The sequence below is a fragment of the Garra rufa genome, chromosome 20, assembly GCF_049309525.1.
Source record: "Garra rufa chromosome 20, GarRuf1.0, whole genome shotgun sequence".
NCBI classification, from domain to species: Eukaryota; Metazoa; Chordata; class Actinopteri; order Cypriniformes; family Cyprinidae; genus Garra; species Garra rufa.
Window position 1 is genome coordinate 35,663,428 of NC_133380.1, and position 25,732 is coordinate 35,689,159.

The window sequence follows — 25,732 nt, forward strand, 5'->3', positions numbered from 1 at the left end:
GGACGTAGACAAGAATGGCTCCTAAGAGATTGAGGTGTTCTGTTGTTGGATGTAATAATGAATGAACTTCATTGATGACCCCTTTATAAGCTTCACAAGTGGAATCGTGTGTTTACATCATGCCTTTTCATCGGTGTCCTTTTGGTTGCGGTTTCTACACTTCTCCCATTGATCGGCATGGCCACTGTGTTCAGTACTTAGGCCGTGCCTACTCTAAAGCAGCCCTTGTGTCCATGTCCTGCCCTATAAGGATACCACAGGGTGCAGAGTTCCAGTCTAAATGGACAATGAGATTGCAGCTGTGCTTACCTGGGATGCTAAGAGCAGTGGACTTCAGAGGACTCCCCCATCCTGTCCTCGATGCTCCAATAATGATTGGTTTCTGGGTGGTGAGTGTGAAACTAAGCCACATCCAGCCCCAGTGTCCTTTTTTCCCAGAGGTGCACAAGGAGCTGTCAAAATTGTGGACGACCCCTTTCTCGGCCAGAACATGATACACCCTTGATGAGGGTCAAGCAAGGGGGTACATGGAGAGGAAAGCGATTACAGTGCAGCTCTGCCAGCAAAATGACACCATTTGGCACAGTTGGCAGGGCTGTCCAAGACTCCCATCTAGGGCCTAAAAGTTTTTTTTCCCCTTGTGGCAAAGGCTTACAAGGCCTCTGGGCAAGCTGCGTCCACCCTGCAGGTCTATCAGGGCAAGGCGTTGAAAGACCTGCACAAGGGTGGTCTCAACCCAGAGGTTCTCCAGGAGCTGCAGACGGCAACATACTATGCCCTCTGGGCTACGGAGGTCACGGCACAGGTTTTGAGGAAGGTGATGTCCACATTAGTGATCCCGGAGTGCCATCTGTGGCTCAACCTTTCAGAGATGTGGGATGCTGAGAAAGTGCACTTTCTCAACGCCCTCATTTCCCATGTTGGTCTCTTTAGCGACACTGTCAGAGAATTTGCACAGCAATTCTCCATGGTTAAAAATAAACAGTGGCTATTAAACACATCCTGCCTCGGCGTAGGTCAAGTTCTACCTCTCCAGCCTCCGTCTGTTTGTCTGTAAGGACTGCAGAGGCCCAGCAACAGCCTGAGCTGGCAGTCAAGACCGAACAATGGGAAGCCACTCGCAGAAAGGTGGCACTACCAGCCTGCCATAAAAAGGTAAAATATTTCAGGTTTGCTTCAAAACAAAGTCTTAGCTTTTAATTTTTTTTTTTAAGAAATTTAGACATTTTGTTTCATGTGCTGTGACAGATCGTTGTAATGCCTCAATTTTCGTTCTAATTACTAGTTATGGCATGAAATAAGCATGAATGAACATCAGAAGGATTGGATTTAACCACAGAGAGATGTCAATACACAGCATTTTTCAAGTTCAAATACACCAACGTTAATCTACTCTCCTGTCTGGTTTGTTTGTCGGACAAAAATGGCAGATATGGTGTTATGATTGGTCAGATCGCCTGTCAATCAAACTCCCCGCAAAGGGTCAATTGCCTGGAGTTGTTGAAAATGCTTCTGGCCTTGAGGAGGTTCTGGCTTTTGATCCAGGGCAAGCACGTGTTGGTCCAGATGGAGTTTTTCTTATATCAACCATTAGGCTGGTGTTCGCTCCCGTCGCATGTCACAACTCGCCCACCATCTCTTACTGTGGAGCCAACAGAGAATCAGGTCTCTGCATGCCACTCACATTCTGACGATCTCTGCCTCTAATGGCTGGTCCTGCTCTGAGGCGAATGGAGGCTTCAACTCCAGCCACTCCAGCTGATTTGGGATCGATTCAGTCAGGCAGATAGACCTGTTTGCTTCACAAGAACTTTATTCATTGCCCACTGTGGTATTCCCTGACTGAGGCCCCCCTAGGCATGGATGCATTGGCACACAGCTGGCCCAGGGGCCTCCACAAGTATGCGTTTTCCCCGATAAGCCTCATTTTACAGACTCTGTGCAAAGTTATAGAGGACACGGAACAGCTTTTGTTGGTGGTGCCATACTGGCCCAACGAGACTTGGTTCTTGGAGTTCTTGCTGTTGGCATCAGCTCCTCCCTGGTGGATTTCCATGAGCAGGGACCTTCTCTCCCAGGGGAAGGGCGCAATCTGGTACCCTCGCCCAGAACTCTGGAACCTCCATGCCTGGTTCTCCATGCCGGAATACCATTACGAGGTGGCTAAGCATCTTCTCAGGGGACCCACAGAGATTTGCTATCAGATCAGTACTATCCTTTCTCCTCTGGGAAACAAACTCAGGGAAACAAAGGCTTCCCCAATGTTAATAACCAGGAATTTCTAACTGCTATTTATTCCTATTTTCTCAGAATAAGAAAAGGAGAAAAGGATGGCAGCTCTCCTGGATATTGGAGAGTGAGGTCATAAGTCTTGGGTGTTGGAAGGTTTTGAGAAGGAAGTGCATTTGGTTCTGGCACGCTGGACTTGTCAACATCTGTGCCCTCATGGACTCATAACGCAGTCCAGCAGCTGTGGAATTTAGTATAGGGACCCTTAGTGTAAGTGACCAACTTAAAGGGAATGTCTTTGTCATGTATGGTCCCTTATGCCACAACTCTTAACTCCCTCTGAGTGGGTTGAAACACTTATTGCCACACACTGGCTTATTTATACCCATTTATCTGGGTGTGGCCAGCTATGCAAATTTTGCTTGCCAATTTCATTGGCTTTTTTCAGTGATGTCAGAGGTGTCTGGGCTTCCAAGTGTGACCCCTAGTGGTGGACAACGTCCCATACCCTCAATCAGTGTTTCTGTGGGTCTCAAAAATTTTAAGCCGCCCTTTCACTAATTAAAAGATCTTAAATCAGAGCACAAAGTCTTAATTTATAGGCATGGCATTAAATGTTGCAAATGTTTTTGAAATGCAAAAAGAAAATGTCTTCCTCAGTAATTTTTGTCTTGTTTTTCAGTACAAATATCCAACCATCCTTGAATCAAGATTTATTTAAGATACAAATTAAATATAATATATAGTAGTTTTCTTCAGTCTATACTTAAAACAAGAACACATATCCATCAGTGGGGTATGAAAACTAGTTTTTCTTTTGAATTATGTTGACTTTTCTAAACCTATTGGCAGGAATTTGTACATTTTAATCATAAATTCACTTCATTTTGATCAATTTCTCAGAAAACAAGACTTTGTATGTCATTTTGCTTTCTTAAGATATCATGATTTAAGAATCTTTAGACATCTGCACTAGAAAACAAGGCAAAATACTAAGGATGAACATCACTTTTGCCGTATGATTAGAAGGTACAGTGAACGATTTTTCCATATTTAAGTTGTTGCAAGGTGTACTTTCAAATTTTGAAGTGTTGCTAACATGTTGCATTGTAGGCTCCTTAAACATTTACACTTACAGAACATACTGAGGTTGTATGTTCCCTGTAATTTTCTTTACTTGGTCTTAAAAACTTTTAAATTACCATTGAATTACTGAAACCCTAAAATAGTGTGTAAAAATGTTAAAGGTCTAAAGGCTGTAATAATTGGGTCAGCAGTCCTTTGGACATACGTCTGTTTTGTCCCTGCTGAATTAGTTTCATTGGTCATAACCTCTGAATGGCTAATTTGTCATTAATGTTCTTTGTACTGATCATCCTGAGCTTTTAAACCTGAAGCAAGCAGCTCTATCTAATTAGGCGTAAGCTCTGCTTGTTTTCTCCGAAAACCAAATCCGTTGTTAACGCTCGAACCATCTGTCCTCACGTGCGTGCCATTTCTCAAAACATTGCTGTGCAAACACTTTACATCTATTTTTGTTTCTCAGTATTTGTTTTATTACAAATATTTAGCAAGTTCATTACACAAAAATACAATAATGCAGATGTATAAAAAAAAAGAAATATTTGCAAATGAGTCACCCGTGTTGTTGCACGTGATGCTAGATAATTGGCTTTTGACTGTGCATTTTATAATGTCACTCAGTTTCCTTCTCCATCACCTTTAAGTTGTTGTTGAATCATGTCGTTTCAGTTCTGCATCGTGTTTAGACCGTAACATCCTCCTGAACCAGAATGACAAAATTCCTGAATGCATGCCAGCATGCAATAACTTTTGCACCTCCAAAAGGGAAAAATACATATATATTATTTTTGGCCTGTCCATGTAAGTAGAAGTATTTCCCTTGAATAGGGAAAGCAACGCTGCCTAAATGTATTCAGCTGTACAAAACAGCCAATATGTGAAGAACCAGAGAAAGTGTTCAGTACTTAATGGCACAGTGGTAGAAAAGAGGTTCTTCGATGTGTGTAAGGCATCCATCTGTTCACTCAGACCTGACATATATTGTAGTAGACTGTGGGTCGTTCAAAAACAGTGTCCCCGACCACTTCAAATATGCAGTCTTTGCCAGCCAGCAGTGGTACTTCAGTTAAAGGCACATTCTCCATGTTTTGAGCAGTCTGGCTTTCCTGTGGAGCTCCATTTGCTTTAGCCTGACAAAAAGGAGGTCATATAGCATCAATAATCTCTCATTAATTAATTTCTCACCCGCATGTCGTTCCAAACCCATAAGACCTTCAAATGAAGATATTTTTGATGACATCAAAAATATCAGATAGCTCTCAAAATACCTTAATTTGTGTTCCAAAGAAGAACTGAGGTCTTACAGGTTTGGAACGACATGAGGGTGAGTAATTAATTACTGATACTGAGAATGTCCCTAAAACCTTGATTGAGTATATATATTATATATATACTCAAAATCAAGGTTTTAGGGACATTTACATGTGGGTTGAAGACGTTAAGATGTCCACGACAAAAGAAATTTACAAAAGTGATTTTATGTCCATAGAAAGCACATTAAATGTAAGTAAAGTGTCTACTTTTAAGGTTTCAGATAAGTTTTTGGAGAATTAAATTTGGTCATTCAGCGTAACACTATATTTATGTAAAAATTCAAACAAAATGCTTATTCTGACTTGTGCATATTAAAATATATAAAAGAATAAGGGATCATATTAAAGTTTGTTGTGTTTTAAATTAGTAAAACATTCTTACTGACAAATGGGCACAACCTAGGATAGTGGCAAATTTAAAAAATGTTTTACAACAAGAATTACAACTAATTAGTATTTGGGGTGAAAGTAATTTGTCTTTTAACATGCCATAAATTGATTTTTGTTGTAAATATGCCGGACAAGATTGCTACACTGAATGACATTTTAGTGGTTGTCTTCTGTAAATTAGGGAAAATGTATGAATTAGTTTTTCGCTCAAAAAACAAAGATTTTTTTGCAAAAACAACAACAGTTAAAGCAGTATTATACTTATTGTTTTTATGCTTAAACGCCCATGTATAACCTGAAAATTCCTTGCCTTGTCATAAAGTTTATGTAATATGCTAGGAATGTGGAGTCATTGTTTTTTTTATGCAGGTTGTTCATAGCACATGACTCGAATTTGGTGGACAAAAGTTTTATATATATTATTAAGCAGTGAAGCAATTTTGTTTAAATATTTGTCCCAGAAAGAATTTGCCAAACTACAGATTCTTTTTTTTTTCTCAAGAGGTTCATTATTTAAATTTGTCAATATTATGATATCAGGACAGACATTGTCTTCACCTTATGTCTACAGGTCCTTTTCAAAAAATCAGCATATTGTGATAAAGTTCATTATTTTCTGTAATGTACTGATAAACATTAGACTTTCATATATTTTAGATTCATTGCACACAACTGAAGTAGTCCAAGCCTTTTATTGTTTTAATATTGATGATTTTGGCATACATCTCATGAAAATCCCAAATTCCTATCTCAAAAAATTAGCATATTTCATCCGACCAATAAAAGAAAAGCGTTTTTAATACAAAAAAAGTCAACCTTCAAATAATTATGTTCAGTTATGAACTCAATACTTGGTCGGGAATCCTTTTGCAGAAATGACTGCTTCAATGCGGCGTGGCATGGAGGCAATCAGCCTGTGGCACTGCTGAGGTGTTATGGAGGCCCAGGATGCTTCGATAGCGGCCTTAAGCTCATCCAGAGTGTTGGGTCTTGCGTCTCTCAACTTTCTCTTCACAATATCCCACAGATTCTCTATGGGGTTCGGGTCAGGAGAGTTGGCAGGCCAATTGAGCACAGTAATACCATGGTCAGTAAACCATTTACCAGTGGTTTTGGCACTGTGAGCAGGTGCCAGGTCGTGCTGAAAAATGAAATCTTCATCTCCATAAAGCTTTTCAGCAGATGGAAGCATGAAGTGCTCCGAAATCTCCTGATAGCTAGCTGCATTGACCCTGCCCTTGATAAAACACAGTGGACCAACACCAGCAGCTGACATGGCACCCCAGACCATCACTGACTGTGGGTACTTGACACTGGACTTCAGGCATTTTGGCATTTCCCTCTCCCCAGTCTTCCTCCAGACTCTGGCACCTTGATTTTCGAATGACATGCAAAATTTGCTTTCATCCGAAAAAAATACTTTGGACCACTGAGCAACAGTCCAGTGCTGCTTCTCTGTAGCCCAGGTCAGGCGCTTCTGCCGCTGTTTCTGGTTCAAAAGTGGCTTGACCTGGCGCCTGTACACGGTGGCTCTGGATGTTTCTACTCCAGACTCAGTCCACTGCTTCCGCAGGTCCCCCAAGGTCTGGAATCGGTCCTTCTCCACAATCTTCCTCAGGGTCCGGTCACCTCTTCTCGTTGTGCAGCGTTTTCTGCCACACTTTTTCCTTCCCACAGACTTCCCACTGAGGTGCCTTGATACAGCACTCTGGGAACAGCCTATTCGTTCAGAAATTTCTTTCTGTGTCTTACCCTCTTGCTTGAGGGTGTCAATGATGGCCTTCTGGTCAGCAGTCAGGTCGGCAGTCTTACCCATGATTGCGGTTTTGAGTAATGAACCAGGCTGGGGGTTTTTAAAAGCCTCAGGAATCTTTTGCAGGTGTTTAGAGTTAATTAGTTGATTCAGATGATTAGGTTAATAGCTCGTTTAGAGAACCTTTCCATGATATGCTAATTTTTTGAGATAGGAATTTTGAGTTTTCATGAGCTGTATGCCAAAATCATCAATATTAAAACAATAAAAGGCTTGAACTACTTCAGTTGTGTGTAATGAATCTAAAATATATGAAAGTCTAATGTTTATCAGTACATTACAGAAAATAACTGAACTTTATCACAATATGCTAATTTTTTGAAAAGGACCTGTATAAGAAATATATATTAATTAAGAAATGATTAAAGCATGCATTATTACAAGCATGCTCAGATTCTTATCCAAAGCAACTTATAATGCATTTAAGGTATACATTTGATCCGTTTTTGCTTTCCCTGGAAATCGAACCCATGAACTTGGCATTGTACGTGCTGTGCTCTGTTGTCTGAGCTACAGAAAGGTTATAAACATAAATTCTAGATTTGAGCTAAATTCATATATACAGATGAGAAAACAGAAAACAAACGTTAGCTTACCGCTCTGTCAGTTGGGAAGTCTTTTCGACACAAGTGACCAATGATTCCAGCTGCCAGAGCGTCTCCCAGTACGTTGATCATTGTTCGAAAGCGATCTCTTTAAACCAGAAATGGTAGAAGACTTCATTTACTATTTCTCTCATGCATTGTTTTAATATTTACTCTTAATATTTACTTTTATAATGTGACCCTGAACCACAAAACTAGTCATAAATAGCACGGGTATATTTGTAGCAATATCCAACAATACATTGTGTGGGTCAAAATGTTTTTTTTTTTTTTTTCTTTTATGCTAAAAATCATTAGGATATTAAGTAAAGAATCCATAATGATATTTTGTAAATTTCTTACCATAAATGTATCAAAACTTAATTTTTGATTAGTAATATGCATGGCTTAAAACTTCATTTGGACAACTTTAAAGGCGATTTTCTCAATACTTTGATTTTTCAGCGCCCTCAGATTGCAGATTTTCAAATAGTTGCATCTCAGCCAAATAGTGTCCAAAACCATACATCAATGGAAAGCTTATTTATTCAAAAAATAGACCCTTATGACCGGTTTGTGGTCCAGGATCAAATTTATATTTAATTTAGATGATTCATTGATTGTAGCAGATTTTTGATCTTTTCCAGCAGATAAAATGGCAGTTATCTCAACTTACAAGATCCAATCAATAGCCACAATCAGCGTGATGTCATCCGCTGGCAATCCGACGGATGTCAGCACTATCACCATTGTTACAAGGCCTGCCTGAGGGATTCCAGCGGCACCTATGCTGGCAGCAGTCGCTGTTATACTGGAGGAAATCAGAATAGTAAGATTATTATGATTTTACTCTGATAAAACTAATCATAAGTTGATCTAGTTCCATGAAGTTTGCCCATAATGTTTGTCTACAGGCCAGTAAACTCTATAGACATCTGTAGGATGTCCTCCTAATATTCAGAATAGTGGTTGAACAAAATGAGTAGTGGTTGAACTATGTTGTTTTTTTGTTTGTTTGTTTGTTTTTTGTTTTGATGGCCATATCTTAGAAAACAGGATAGAGACAGAGCGCATTTAGGCCACGCCCACACCGGGGGGTAAAACAATCCAACGCTCTCCATTGACTTTGTATTGCAGGAAGCTGCCTCCCTGTCATTTCTGACTTATAACAAAAAACAGAACCATGTCTAAAAGCAGCTATGTGACAAGGTGTACAGTAAACGAGCTAAAAAACTGAAAACTACATTTTTATAAGCTGTCAACCTAAAAAACGAGTGTTTAAGGACACAAATAGCTGTAGATGTCTGGTTATTTCACGTTGGGCCATTCAGTTGGATCATTTCTCCAACAAAAGGAAGGTAAGGAAAAGGAGCACTGACATAGACCAATAAAATTTAGTTTCTCAATATATCTCCCTGTTTCAGGGTGGTGAAATAATCCCTTGACATGGTTAAAAATAATGAATGTCTACTGTTGCCATTAAATTTCCCTCCAGTGGTTGTAGTTATCTGAGTAATATGACACGTTGCACTCTACTTTTGTTTCCTTAAATGCTCGTTTTTTAGGTCGACAGCTTATAAAAACGTAGTTTTTAGATTATGAAGCGTGTCGCTCTGTCTCTTTCCCCCATGGCTCATATATATGTAAAATCACACTATTTAAAGGGATAGTTCACCCAAAATTGAAAATTTGATGTTTATCTGCATCCAAGATGTAGGTGACCTTGTTTCTTCAGTAGAACACAAACACAGATTTTTAACTCAAACCATTGCAGTCTTAGTCAAATAATGGCAGTCAATGGTTACCAAATCTTTAAAAGTAAAAAAACATACACAGACAAAACCAAATTAAACCCTGCGGCTTGTGACGATACATTGAGGTCTCAACACACACAACGATCGGTCTGTGCAAGAAACTGAGCAGTATTTATATATTTTTTACGTCTGATCCACCACAATGTCCAACTGTCCTGAGCTCGTTCACAACAGCTGGCGTGTGGCGCGTCAACGTGCTCTGGCATAGTAGACGCACGCACATATACGTTTACATGGAGAGATTGTGGGTACCATGGCTACTCAAAATGGTAATTACTTGTGCTTGATTGTTGCAACCCGGAAAACTAAAAGATTACGTTTGCTTGCACGAACTCATCCTGAGTGTTGACTTTTCACCGAGTTCCAACTTTTGAGCCTAATCGACTGAAGTTATGGTTGCTTGCTCTTCGCCGCAATGACAGTTGGACATTGTGGTGGATCAGAGGTAAATAATTATATAAATACTGTTCAGTTACTTGCACAGACTGATTGATTCATGTGTTAAGACCTCAATGTATCGCCATGAGCCGCAGGATTTAATTTGGTTTTGTCTGTGCATGTTTTTTGGAGACTGTGGCTCCCATTGAATGCCATTATATGACTGACAGACTGCAACGGTTTGAGTTAAAAATCTTTGTTTGTGTTCTACTGAAGTAAGTCACCTAGGGCTGGGAATCGATTCCAAAAAGAATCGATTCCTCGTTCAGAGCCGTTTTCAGTTCAACAAAACTTACCTCTTAAACGGAAGGCTGCATTCCATGAAGGCTGCATATTTCGGCTGCAAGTCATCAAACGTCGATTGACGAAAATAAACGTAATAAAATCGACTCATTACTAAACTCGTCTGAGTTTAAGGATGCAGCCTTCAGTTTGAGAAGCACCCATTAATTTGCCTCTTGCTCGCTAATAGCTATTATAGCCTGATACATTTCCACGAAAAGATTCGTTCGGATAGATCAGTTAAATGAACCAGTTCAAAAAACGATTTAGATGTTATTTTACGGGAGAACTGGCATGGCGTCCACAATTTTGAGCGCTGCACGACAGAATAGATCATGACGTGTCTTGATCTTATTTACATCTTAAATAAATGCTATTTTTAATCTTTCTATCAGCCAATGATAACTCTGAAAGAAAACGCAGAGAGCACGTCAGTGGCCGAGAGCACATCTGATTGACAGCTACGCCACCAGCTCTTATATCATCCTGCATTTATTGCGAAATTATAGCTCTTATATCAGTGTTGTTGTTAAAGTTCTGTTTATTTTGTTTCAGTGTATAGTTTGCTAATTTTGTCATTTTATACACGTCACGTCTTGTTTTATTCATGCAATAAATGCATGTCCACTGCTGAGCTGTGGGTTATGATTAATTTCCTGGGCAATGAATTACAATTTGAAATCAGTCAGCGCTACAGAAAAATAGTGTATATATATATATATATATATATATATATATATATATATATATATATATATATACTATTTTTCTGTAGCTCTGACTGATTTCAAATGTATATATATATATATATAGGATGTAAAGGTCGTATAAAGTTACCTTCTCATAATATGAAGCTTCATTTGTATAAAAAAATATATATATATATATATATATATATATATATATATATATATATATATATTTTTTTTTTTATACAAATGAAGCTTCATATTATGAGAAGGTAACTTTATACGACCTTTACATCCTGCATTTATTGAGAAATTAGCTTCCTCCAATCTAAAAAACAGGAATCGAAGAGGAATCGATTCCAGAATAAGAATCGGAATCGATTCCAAAATTTTCGGAATCGAACAGCCCTAAAGTCACCTACATCTTGGATGCTCTGGGGGTAAGCAGATAAGCGTCAAAATTAAATTTTTAGGTGAATTATCCCTTTAATTTAAAGATTTTATTAATTTTATATATTAATTTTACATAATATTTACTAAATTATATAATTTGAAAATGAATAAATATGAATAAATATGAAATAAATGATTAAATTAGATGGCAGCTTCTTGATTCTGTAATTGTATTTGCAGTATTTTTCACAAATAAATTGTTAAAAATATGAATATAAACAGTGTAACAAACAGTGCACAAGTACCTGATGGTGACCAACTGGCCGAAATCCAGTTCATACTCATTGACCTGGGCAATGAAAATAGCAGCGACTGCTTCATAAAGCGCCGTTCCATCCATGTTAATGGTGGCTCCCACTGGCAGCACAAAACGGGCAATCTGCCTGTCCACTCGGCAGTTCTCCAGCAAACATTTCATTGTAATAGGCAGCGTTGCTGAACTGTGAAAGAGAGAATATTTTACTCTTTTGAGGTCATTAGGTCAATGCATGTGGGGAGTTGGGAAAAGCCATTTACACATTTTTTTGAGAAGTAATTTTACCTGGATGATGTGGCTAGGGCAATGACCATGGCTTGCAGAAGCCCTCTGATGTATGTGAAAGGATTTTTCTGTGTCAGAATGAAATAGAAGAATGGAAGCAAGATGAGGCCGTGCACAAACAGGCCTGCCATGACCGTCACCCCGTACCAGCCCAGCTTCTTCCCAAGTGTGGAGGGATCACTCATGTCCAGGATTTTGCCAGCCACAAGGAAGATGATCCCAAAAGGAAAATACCTGACAAGAAAGAAAATTATTAATTACATTAATTACTCCAAACCCATAAGACATTTGTTAATCTTTAAAACACAAAAACACAAATTAAGATATTTTTGATAAAATCCGAGACACATTCAATGCCCAGAAAGGTAGTAAGAATATCGGTTTAAGAATATCGCAGCAGACATTGACACGGAAGAGAAGAAATTGTTGAATTAAGTCATTTTCTTTTTTTTCTTTGCACACAAAATGTATTCTTGTAGCTTCATAAAATTAGGTTTGAATCACTGATGTCACATGGATTTTTTTTTAACAATATTCTTGCTATCTTTTTTGGGCCTTAAACGTGTCAGTTGCGTTGCTGTCTATTGAGGGTCAGAAAGCTCTCGGATTTCATCAAAAATATCTTAATTTGTGTCTAAAGATGAAGGAAGGTCTTATATGTTTGGAACGACATGAGAGTGAGTAATTAATGACAGAATTTTCATTTTTGGGTGAACTATCCCATTAATTTAAGACATTAAAGGTATAGTTCACCCAAAAATGGTGAATTCTGTCATTATTTACTAACCTTCAAGCCATTCCAAACCTGTATAAGTTTCTTTTGTAGAACACTTTCATTTTATGAACATGACAATGCAAATTATGACAAAATTTACCATTTTGGATAAACTATGCCTAACTATTAAACTCAACATGAAATGGCACTTTCTTCCATAATGTCATGCATTTCAGTAAAAAAAAAAAAAAAAAAACGAAGGTATTTTTTTGGCCATGGAGAACTGGGGAAAAAAAAAGTTTTACAAAATAATTTATTCAATTTCATTATGAACTTGGGTCGTTTGCTTTAAAAAGACTATGATACACGCTTTACTATCTACACCCCCGGAGCTGTTGTTTGGCAGCCATCATTTGTAATGTTGTCTAGCCCAATAACACATTGGTGGGTGGAGTTAGTGTAAATAGCCTCTGCCAACAAAACAGGCTGTTTGCACTTAGTATAAATAGACATGCTGAAATAGTTATCCCATGATTGTTTTAGTTTTGTTTTTGTTTTTTGAGTGCAGAAATTGGTTTTATTTCCTAGTTCATGATAAAATTGTATAATGGAAATTTGATATTCCATTGGAAATTTAGGCCTAAATATTTTTTGGAGTTTGATACATGGTGACTGTTGTAGCCCCACACTTCCTAGCAGCATGCTGAAGAGCGTGACAGCTCTTAAGTGCAGGTGATCCATAATCCCTGGATGTGCCGAATGGCAGCATGACTTTTAACACACCTTCATGCTTGCAGCCGTAATGCACGTGCCAGTTGCATGCTGGAACCTTCCACACAGATCCTCAGCTAATAGTATCTGAGCCCTCAAGCTTCTCAATGGCCAATCCTATCCAAGATTTCTGTAAATACTACTTCCTGGTCTTCATTTCAACAACAAACCGTTTTTGTATGAAACTGCTTCTTTAAAAACCCTAAATGAGATGTTTATTTTAGTTCCCAGATTTCTGAGTATGAATGTGTTCACACCAGTGCTTTTTCTCTTACCATACAGCCGCATTAATGATCTTCATCACACACTCATTGATGCACTGGCAAACGTTGACTAGAGGAGCTCCCCGTTCGCCCATTTTCCCAAGTAAGAGACCTAAATGAAAAGCCATTCATTATAGTTATGCATTTGATTATGATCATACTTAGTGAAGATGCTTCATTAGGTGAAAGCAGATGTTTTACCCATTGTGGCTGAGAAAATAACAATGCCCAGTACGTTCATCTGCTGACTGCTGCCTGGACGGGTCTTATACTCAATGTCTGGAGGTGGCGTTAGCTCCAACAACACGGTCCGACCCTTTGGATTGTCTTCATCAGGCATCAAGTAGACAAAACTTGGGCGTCCCGTGTTCACTGGTGTTTTTATGATTGGAATGATGTCTGTTTTATACTGAAACAACAAAATATAAAACTAGGTTTTACTTTTTCTGAAAATGTGAGTTGTTTTTTGCTTGTATAAAGTATTCTATCCTGATGCTACAATGCAAGTCTAATGGATTTCATCATCCACCAGGTGAAAGTCGCTACCTGGTGATGAAAATTTACCTGTGGGAACTTTTTCGCAAGACGAAAAATACTTACCAATAACTACATATCAGTGCAGTTTCCAACAGAAATGAACAATAGAGGCGGTAAAACAGCGAGCACTTGTAATTGTTTTTGTACACAGTTATGATTACAGCTCCATATGCTTCGCTTTCCAGATGTAACAAGTTTGCTCAGTAGCTCAGCTGGCACAGAATTGGAATTAGGATGCGGAATCCTTGGGTACAAATCCCATAAAAAACATGACTCAATGAAAAACAAGCAAAAACGGCATGCTTGCGATTGTTTTTACATCACATTTGCTTTTGTTCCTACAGTCGGGCAGGTTTAGGTGTAGTGCAGAGGGTACGTTATTTTAAAGGGGTCATCGGATGCAAAACTAACTTTTACATGTTGTTTGAACATTAATGTGTGTTGGCAGTTTGTGTACACAACCACCCTACAATGATAAAAATCCACCCAGTGTTTTTTTTAATCTTTAAAAGTAATGTCCCCTTTTTAAAATCAGGTCATTCTCAGCTTCTTGTCATTGTGACGAAACACAGCTGATTGACATGAGCGTCTTACCTTAGACCTGCCCTCACCGAGCTGAAACAGTCCTAATATCAACATTGTGTCAACTAAGGTGCAGGGGAAGACTCTAATTGAACGATTGAGGTTTTCTGTTGTTGGATGTAATAATGAACATAGCAGTCGTCATTTACTCCCGACACCTGAGCCGCTTAAGAGGCAGAGGACAACATTACCTTCTTTTTCAAAAGGAAAGCGCCGATCCCGATCTATATATGCATCTATGTTCGTGTGAATCATTCATGATGCACACAGCCCACCTACAGCAGAGCATAAGGGTTTTTTATGCGTCTTTGCAAATGGCCTTTCTTAATAATGTGCTTGTTGGCAAGTTTCACAGATAAACACGGCTAAATCCAGCTAAATGTGGCTAAAGTAAACATTACAGCTCATAACCCCACAGCAGAGAGGGGTGGGGCGAGCAAAGCATTTAAAGGGCCCATGCGTAAAATGAGCTGATATTTTGCAGAGCTGATTTTGACAAGGTAAAAGGGTGTTTTTTTACACTACTATTGAGAATTTTTAACCAAAGTATATTATAGACTTTTTATTAAGCCCCTAAAGAATCATATGAACTTGTGGAAAATGGGCATCCGATGACCCCTTTAAAACGTTGCAGAGAATTAGAGTTATAGCACCACTCAATGGACATTTCAAGTCAGAACTGCAGTGACACATACAAAAACAATGTCACATAAAATGTACCATATGTACCTTCATCTGTTCCTGGAAAAAACAAAACACTTTTTTTACCACCAGTCAGTGGACATTTCACATTGAATATGTCAGGAAACATACATGGTGGTACGTATTTTGTGTCTTGCGAAAAAGTTCCCACAAGTACGTTTTCTTCATGAGATAAGGTTGAAAAGTCAACAATAAGCCGCATGATTTAATGGAGAAGTCAGAGCCTGCATATATTTACACACAAAATGGTTTACTTTATATTAGTATGAATGGGAGAAAGTGCCACACAATAGAGTGCAACAGTCAGGTTCAGCAAGTAAAAACTTTTTAACATGAATTTTCTCCAGAATTCAATTTTAACAATAACTAATAAATGTTTAAGGACCAGTGTTGTGGGTAACACATTATAAGTAGCACTAATTACATACAGTACAGATGTACTCTGCTGGCATCCAGTTCCAAAAGTTCAAAAAGGTTAAAGCGAATTATGTTCACGGTGGGCTGTGTTTACATTTATCTTGCATCATAAAAGCATAAAAGCCGAGGTACAAGTGCATGTAACCACTTACTCAACCTGAAGGCATAAGTGTTCTTCTTCATGAACATTTAGGTGTGTGGTTAAACACTAGCCTATAGCGGCATTTGCTGTTAAAAACTAAGCTCAGAATCTATTCCAGAGAGAATCTTGATGCATTCGGAAAATTGAATCGATTTATTGTCGCACCTCTATTTAAAATATAGGTTCTATGGATACAATTAACAGCTTTAAAGTAATAAACTATATTTCTCCATCTTTTTTTTTTAATTTTCACTAATGCACTTTATATGGTGGAATAAGTCGGTCTATGTATTTTTTGGTCATTTGATTTTCCTTTTAGAAACGGGTATTAAAAAAAAAGAGTGGCTATTTGATTTTCGTTTTAAAATACGAAAATTAAAAGTGGCTTCTTTATTCTTTTTTAGTTTGTTCAGAAAATGAAAAAACAAGATTTCGGCTCGATTTTTAGTTTTTTTTTTTTTTTTTTTTTGGTTCACCGGTAGAAAACAAATTTTGAAGTCCTTTATCTGTTTTCTACCTGTGAACCAAAAAAAAACCCCCCGAAAAATTTGAGCTGAAATCTCTTTTTTTTTCTTTTCTGAACACACGAAAAAACGAATAAAGGAGCCGTTTTCTCATTTCTGCTTCTTGTCATGAAAATGACCACATCCGGTCTTGGAATATAAAAAACAAGCCTTTTTTCGATTCTGTTTCCTAGTGATTTTATTTTTTGTTATTCGAAATATACAATGAAAATCAAACAATTTTTAAAATTTTGCTCATCCGTTTTTCACCATGAAAAAGAAAAATGCCTTGTATTTCAATTTTAATTTTTGTATTTTAAAATGAAAATCAAATAGGCACTCCTTTTTTAATAGCCGTTTCTAAGATACACGGACCTAAGTCCTACCTTCTAAATAAAAGAGTAATTTGTCAACATGCGCATTGGCTGGACCAACTTTGCTTATTATTGCTATTTGAAAATAAGAAACAACATTAATTGGATTGCCTTCGGCAATGAAAGACACAAGAACATGCAAGACCTACACGAACAAGGCAATAAGAAATTTCAAAAACTGCTTGCTAAAATCACATTTAAATACTTAAAATCAGCAACAAAATTGGGCAGGTATTATTTATTACAAAACAGTCCATTTTTAAGCTCACTTATCAACGGATAGGTGTCTGTTTACTCACTTGCTGAAATGTGGCTTCAATGAGATTGGAGGGGATCATATTCCTGGGGATGGGAAAAAAAATTTAAGTGTAAAAGTGTATCATATTTAAAGCATATCATGCCAATTCATTGTCTTTATGAATATATATCACACATCATTTATGTTCTATGTTATAACGTACACTTTGCAGATTTGAACACTTAGGCCAGCTATCATGAAGTATAGCAGGACAAGACCAACAGCAGTTCGCTGTGTTTATGGGCGGAGGGGAGTGGGAGGGTCCTGCATTTCTTACTTGGCCCTTTGTGCAGATTACTAAAAATACCCTAATCACTGCTTTAATAGGATTGCACTGTATGGGATGGCCTAAAATCCCCAGACATGGGAAACTCTTCCTAAGAATGTTAGTTATAGTGTCCAAAAGTTTATGAACATGAAATTTACCTCAAAAGCTTATCATTTTATGAGATATGAGAAACATGATAACAGAACTGTCATGTGTGGGTGCAAATTCTTTGGTTTTATTCAGCATTTTTTTGTGTATTTGAACCTGTTTCCAACAATGACTGTATGATTTTGAGATCCATCTTTTCAAACTGAGGACAATTTCATCAATCATTTAGGCAACATAAGAAAAATCTACAAATTTTCATTCTGTTCAAAAGGTTACACCCCTGGCTCTTAATGCATCGTTTTTCCTTCTGGGGCATCAGTGAACATTTGAACCTTCTGTAATAGTTGCTTATGAGTCCCTTCAGTTGTCCTTAGCGTGAAAAGATGGATCCCAAGATCATACAGTCATTGTTGGAAAAGGTTCAAATACACAAAAGTGCTGAAAAACCAAAGAATTTGTGGGACCTGAAGAATTTTTCTGAAGAATAGCGGGAATAACTAAACAGAAAAACACAGCTGCGGATCATTCAGGTAAGAACACAGCATTAAGATTCAAGTGTGAATAAACGTTTGAACAGCTTAATTTCTATAAATTCAACTATTATTTTCTCTCATGTTCCATATGTAAATGTCTTTTGTCTGAAATATCTTATTCAGGCCAGTACTAAATAAAAAATAAAACATATAACATTTTGTATAATCCCTTTTATTTTGGTAAAACAATTAACATTTTGCAGATTCTGCAAAGTGTGTGTAAACTTTTGACCTCAAAATTTGTAGATCGATAAGGAGATTTTCCAAGCCTTTAACGTCATATCTAGGCCTATGCCTAAAATTTGGCAGATATGAATGTTAGCTCGGAACATACAACAACATTATTGCTACTAATTTCTTATTTGGACACTCATACCTGACCAGATCCAGCAGCGCATCTGCAGATGTTATGACCTGTCCACCTCCCAGTCTAAAGCTCTCCATGTGTGTCCCATAACCCGGTTTGATGATAAGAACGAGTACAATGCCAACTACTACGGCGATGAACGTTGTCCAAAGGTAGTAGGTGACCGTCAGCACCCCCATCCTGCAGCAGGCCTTCGACTCCATAGACGACAGTCCAGACATTAAACTGCAGGCAGACAGTACATGGAGATATGAGGATATGTTTACACAATCTTTATGTAAGACAAGAAGATATGAAGAAGAAAATGAGTCAAATCTTCACCTGGAGGTGATTAGGGGAAGAATCAACATTTTAAGTATCCGCATGAGCAGCTCACCAGGAAAGGAGAAATAGATTTTTGCCTAATTACAAAAACAGAGAAACAGCTTTTCAAATGATATACAATTTCAAAATTTCAGTAGTGCAGAAAATGTGAAGAATATGGTAACACAGGTTGAAATGTCATCCAGTTTTACCATGTATATTTTACAAAAATTGGGTCAAGCTCCACCTCTTTGGACCCAGTTTTTGTAAAATATCTAGCGAGGAGGAGCTGGATGTCATTTGCAGTGAGCACTAATTGATTCTATGACCAAATCTGCTCATAAGAAATCAACTATGGTCACAAGTTCCATCATTATAAATAGAGTTCAGTAAAACTTACATAGATCAAACGCTATTTTATCTGCTGCTGAAACCCTGATCTGAGACATGATACATTCAGGCATGATACTGCACTTTGTTTTCTTTTAATACTCTATAGAGGGTTTTTCACAACATGTCATCAATCGGCCATATTGGCGGCACTGAACATAAACAATGCCACCGAACAAAACTTGCATATTTTGCTGATTCATGCTGCTGAAAATAGTCAATTATTGTCATGTTTTGGGCTTTACTAAACAGTCAGACCAGAAAAAACATTTGGAGTACTATAGACTGCTAAAAGTTATAACAAATCAAGAAGAAGAGTGCAAAAAACTGCCTGAGGAACAAAAGGCGTTTGTGGTTGGCCAAACTGAATTTCCAGTCAGGTAGGTGAAATATTAGGCTAATAACTTAATTAATACTGCTCGTATGCATCTTTTTTGCATGTTAGTTTCTTATCAGAAGTAACAAAGCACAAACCTCTTTGCAGTTACTGGATGGGATGCAAACAAATGTTTGATAGTAGATAAATGCATTTATCGGCTGAATTATTTATTTGTTCTTAAAGGGGTCATCAGATGCCTATTTTCCACAAATTCATATGATTCTTTAGGGTCTTAATGACAAGTCTATAATATACTTAGGTTAAAAAATCTCAATAGTAGTGTAAAAAAAACACCCCTTTACCTTGCCAAAATCAGCTCTGCACAGGGCTCTCAAGTTTTGGAAAAAGTTTGGAGTGAGATTTTATCTGTTAGGGGAGGAGCCACTCAAATATTTGCAGCAGCGGCCCCTCGGCCCCACGCAATTCTCTCCAGTTTTTGGTAAAAGTTCAACTATCTATTGTTCATAATTAACCTGCACAAAATAAAAAATATAACAACTGGTAGATCTGATAAGTCAAATTCATGTGTCAAAAGTAAAAAAAGAAATTTGGCCCCAAACGAGCAAACTAAACATCAGTGCTCAATGCACATACTGTAAACATACAGGAGGATTGCAGAACTTGCTCATAGCATGTATGTCAATCTGTGTGTGTGTTTGTAAAAGAGAGAGGGTACATATTTCAGCTTACTAATGTCATTTTGTATTTCAAGTGTTTATTGCACACTTTGATGCCTTGATGACAGTGGTAGGGGCTTGAACTTAGCTAGAGTAATTAGTTACATGTAACTGAATTATGTAATTTAATTATAAATGACATTTAACTAATCTGTTACCGTTACTGAGAGATAACAGATATAGTTAAATTACAGTTACTTTTAAAAATGTTTACAATTACAAAGTGGGTTACATGTAAATATTTTGATTGATTGATTTCCCAAATCGCATTGACTGCTTTAAAATAAGAGACACCAATGTTTCAGGAGTTAAACAGAGGTGCTAAAGATTTTGTGGTGGCTGTGCTTTAAAATTAAATTATTATAATCTTAATTCAAGTGATGAAGGATTTTGTAAAATTGACAGTAATTAGTGTTGAGTGATACTGTAAGGTAAACCTGCCTGCTTAAAAAGTTTTTAAAAGGATTAACAGTTGAAAACATTCCTTAGAAATTTAGAAATCAAATGTAATGTTACATTACCTCTAAAGCAATTGAAATAGTTACACTACTTTTAAATTACATTTTAAATAGGGAAATTTAATCTGTAGCCTATTACAGCCTATTTCCAAAATAACCTTCCCAACAATGTTGATACATTTGTGTTTTGGAATATATAAAACAATTTATTTTATTTGGATGAATTTGTCTGTCTTTTTTAGCAGATTTACCAATTATCTTGTCTTTTCCTTAATTTCAGGCCCACAATTAGTTAAAGCTGTTGAAGTACTAATAATTTTGCACAAATTTGGCTGTAATCCCCAACATCAGTTCTCACTATTTTTGATCACAGGCAAGTGATTTTGTCTAGGAATCGTAAAATGGAAAAAATAAATAAATAAATAAAAATAAATATGAAAAACCCTGCTGCATTTATTTAGTTTCTAGTAAATACAAATGGCAACGTCCGCTCCGAGACCGCAACGCGACCACCTCCTCAACTGTACTAAACGCTTCCACTGCGAGAGAAAGCCGCAGCCCCGCAACGATTCCACCGCTGGCCTTGTCCCGTGTGTGCGCGTCTACGTTGCCTAGTGACGATCGTGATTGTAGCGGGACCACGTAATATACCAGAAAACAGCAAATTCTAATTTTTTGGCTGGTAGGTGCCATTTAACTCTCAAGACAGCTATGAGCTTGGCAGATTACTTCTCTCTGCAAAGCCTGCACCTCGTCCATTTACACCATATAGCGGGACAAGTTATCCCTTACTTTTCAGCGTGAGAAATACAAGGTGTGGCGTGAGAGCGTGTGAACTGGTTGAAATGCGTGAGTCTCACGGTGAATGCGTGAGACTTGAGAGCCCTGTCTGCATAAAATCAACTCATTTTACTGCATAGTCCTTTTAAATGCAAATGAGCTCTGCTCGCCCCACCCCTCTCTGCTGTTGGGTTTATGAGCCGTAATGTTTACTTTAGCCACATTTAGATGCATTTAGCCACCTTTATCAGTGGAACTTGCCAACAAGCACATTATTAATAAAGGCCATTTGCAAAGATGCATAAAAAAAACCTTATACTCACTTCTGCTGTGGGTGAAGCTGCATCACGAATGATTCACACGAACATAGACGCATATGTAGATCGGGATCGGTGCTTTCCTTTTAAAAATGAAAGTAACGTTATCCTCTGCCTCTTCAGCGGCTCAGATGTCGGGAGTAAATGACGACTGCTATGTTCATTCTAACATCCAGCAACAGAACACCTCAATCACTCAATTAGAGTCTTCTTCTGCACCTGAGTCGACACAATGGCGATTGTATTCGGACTGTTTCAGCTCAGTGAGGGCAGGTCTAAGGTAAGACGTTCATGTCAATCAACTGTGTCGTCACACTGACAAGAAGCTGAGAATGACCTGATTTTAAAAAGGGGACATTACTTTTAAAGATTAAAAAAATACCACTGGGTGGATTTTTATCATTGAAGGGTGGTTGTGCACACAAACTGCCAATACTCATTAATGTTCAAACAACATGTAAAAGTTAGTTTTGCATCCGATGACCCCTTTAAAAGTATAATTATGTTATTAAGATTATGATTATGTTCAAGTACGAGTAAAAATTGATGAGTGCCACTAATGTAACTACATATATCAGCAAGGGAGGATGAATTTGCTATCTGAGAGCAGTCTATTTGAGCTACTTCCCCTGACCGTTGCCATTTGCTGTTCATAAGGGTCAGGCGTCACACGCGGTGAGACTGTCAACCTCCATTTGTCTTGGCTGGACTGCTGTCTGTCTAGGATTAGATCACTGAGCACAAGTGTCCTTAAGCACTTCCTAACATTCAAACCTACACGCCTCGTTCAATCACAACAATATTGTTCTTCGTTTTGGACGAGACATTTTCTTTTCACATAGTAGCCAATGACCTGCACTATGACACATTTTTCTGCCTTTTTGACTGAGTATATGGTCAGCCCTAACCATCGGCTATTTATCAGCCGATACATCAGCACATCCATAAAGTAAAAGATTAAAAGCATGACAAAATGTTCTGATCATTTCATAAGTCTTATCAAAATATTAACATTTGGGTCATTCCGTGTCAACTCAACCAGAGGTCCTTGGCTTAAATTTTTTATTTTAAGCTAATATTAATTCTAAAGAAAGATAGACATGTGTAATGACGAAATATTAAATGTGCCTCTATTTTGTAGAGGGAGGTCAAAACGGCAATTTTCACCTTAGATTCAAAGTTTACAGGGGGGTAAAATGACTTCAGAAAGATGGCAGCATCATTATTTTATTTTTACACAGAGATTGGTTCTTCTATTAGTAAAATAAGTTGACTTTAGCTATCTTTGTTGCATTATGTGCCAATGATGACCATTCAGAAATGGGGAAACAGCACTTTTCAAGTTTTTCTCCAATGTTTGCATGCCTGTAACACAAGAAGTATTATAGATATCTTAATGCCCTTTTAGATATTGGGTCTTAACAAACTTTCCTTTTGGCATCTTTATTTGTAATGCCCTATGAGATTCCGTTTTAGAGATATTGGAACTTCAATATGGCTCCAGAAGTAAATCGTTAAAACTTACAAATTTTCAGTGGTCAAATACCAAATGTGGGTCGGTTTGAAAAAATACGATACTTTTTTTTAAATTTTAAAGACGAATGTCTGAAGAACAATAAATGTTAAGACTGGAGATCTCGTTTCTTTCTGTCAAGACCACTGCATTGAACATACTTGTCTGAGTGCCATGAATATTCTTTTTCCAAAGTTTGTGTGCTTATAACTCAAGACGTATTAAAGATATCACAATATGATTTTAGATTCTAGTTCTTAATAAACCTTTCTTTTGGAATACTGGAATATTTTCAAGGTCCTACATCATTAAGTCCCTGAGATATGGGGATCTCAATGAGGCTCCATTTCCAGATTGTTCAATGTTACCCAAATGTTGGTCATTTTGTATACGTCTGATACTTATTTTATTTAAAGAACAATGTCTGAAGAAGAAATAATGTTGAAGTTAAAACTGTATCTTGTTTCCCTCTATCAAAATAACTGCATAGAACATAGCTGTCTGAGTGCTAAAAGTGCACTGAAATGGTCAAGTTGATGCACATTACCTTGCTCTCTGTAGTCTATTCATAAGATTCTATATTTGAATCAGTTTCAGGTATATTTGGGAAAAAAGGGATTTTATTCATTTTAACAGTTTCTGAAGCTACCAAGAGTTTAAACATGCAGTATTGTAACAGGTTTGAAACAAATCCCCTGCCTCATTGGAACGTGCGGTTGTTTTCGCCACACATTGCATTCACATCAATAAAACAAGATTTGCTTCATCTAGATTAATTATTAGAATTTATTGTATTTTTTATTGTTATAAAATATTAAGCACAGTCATAGATCAAGTAGTATCTACTGCTAAAGGTAATATTTGGCAGAATCACTGAGATCTCAATAACTCTCGGATTAAACCATGCAGGGCCTGGTTTCTTAAGAACCAGAATCTAAAATCATATTAAGATAACTTTAATTCTACTTGAGTTACAGGCACACAAAGATCAGAAAAAGAATATTTATGAGACTCAAAAAGGTATGTTCTATGCAATTTTTGATAGATGAAAACAAGATACAATTCTTTCTTCAGACATTGTTCTTTAAATAAAATAAGTATCAGCTGTATACAAAATGACCAACATTTGGTTTTCGACCACTGAAAATGGGTTATATTTAACAATCTGGACATGAACCTCATTGAGATATCCCATATCTCTGGGACTGATTGATGTAGGGTCTTGAAAATTAAGATTCTAAAAGAAAAGTTCATTAAAAACTAAAATCATATTGTGATATATGTAATACTTCTTAAGTTATAGGCACTCAAACTTTGGAAAAAGAATATTTATGGCACTCAAGACTGGTATGTTCAGTGCAGTTGTCTTGACAGAAAGAAACGAGATACATCTCTAGTTTTACCATTATTTGTTCTTCAGACATTACTTTTTAATAGAAAATAAGTCTTGTATTTTTTCAAACTGACCCACGATGTGAAATGTGTTCATTTTAAATATGTACATTTTAATGATTTACTCCTGGAGCTATACTGAAATTCCAATATCTCTGGAACAGAATCTCATAGGGCATTAAAAATAAAGATGCCAGAAGGAAAGTTTGTTAAGACCCAATATCTAAAAGGGCATTAAGATATTTTTAATACTTCTTGAGTTACAGGCATGCAAACTTTGGAGAAAAACTTTTAAAAAGTGCTGTTTCCCCATTTTTGAATGGTCACCATTGGCACATAATGCAACAAAGATTGCTAGTTAAAGTAAAGTAAAGTCAGCAGATTTTACTAATATAACTACCAATCTCTGTGTAAAAATAAGATAATGATGTTGCCATCTTTCTGAAGCCATTTTTACCCCCCTGAATCTAAGGGGAAAATTGCCATTTTGACCTCACCTCTACAAAATAGTGGATTACTCAGTAAATATTCACCCATGACATTTAATATTTTGGCTGTCATCACTATATGTCTATCTTTCCTCAGAATAAATATTAGCAAAATCAAAAAATTTGAGCTGGGGAAATTTTGAATGACCCATTTAGAAAAGAACGTGCTGGGTGGATGTTTGAGGTGCACCCATGAAGATCCATCACTAACAACTTTCCAACATTCAGTATCATGTCCACAGTCATTTCTCTAAAATCCCAGTTAAATAGCCTTACCTGTGTGGAGAGTTCCACACTCCTCAGCATGAAGCCCAGGATGCATCCTGTGAGCACGGATAGAATCGAGAGTGTCAGGAGCCCGTTTTGCCTGATACAGTCCTTCACATACTCTCTGACGCTGACCGAGAACGTGCTTGCCATGAAGTCCTTCATCCTCTCCAGCGGGGTTTTAGCCGGTCCCGCCGGAGAGAAGAAAACCGCAGGCTCGGGCGGCGCCTCTTCGGTATCTGCGGGTATCAGTCGCTCCTCCATGGCGAGACACTGCGAGTAATGCAGGAGGGCAAAGCGTAACCTCTTCTAACAAGAGATTAAGCCATCATGCATCCATCCAGTATCTCAAGACCACAGTCGGGAGGAATTAGGGGACTAAGAGGATTAGGAGGCAGTAATAAAATCTAACACTTCCCCTGTTGACAGTGGCCCTCTGCCATACTTCTGGATTTTTGTCATGTAGTGATGTCAAAACAACCCCCACTTTTTGCGTAAATTTACTACCGTAGCAAAGGGTAAGACAGTAGTGTGCTGTGTTGTTAATGAACGTAATCCA

The 25,732-nt window shown here is 37.5% G+C and overlaps 1 protein-coding gene across 1 annotated transcript; it reads right to left on the reverse strand.

The window, feature by feature from the left end:
- Nucleotides 1-3,796: 3,796 nt before the first annotated feature.
- Nucleotides 3,797-25,509, reverse strand: slc1a8a (solute carrier family 1 member 8a). The gene is given in 11 exon segments (XM_073825613.1): nt 3,797-4,442; nt 7,425-7,521; nt 8,089-8,223; nt 11,334-11,528; nt 11,630-11,863; nt 13,391-13,490; nt 13,580-13,787; nt 16,935-16,977; nt 18,219-18,434; nt 18,531-18,610; nt 25,183-25,509. Coding segments are annotated over 11 exon segments (1,800 nt in total). The 3' UTR covers nt 3,797-4,277.
- Between the last annotated feature and the right edge of the window lie 223 nt (nt 25,510-25,732).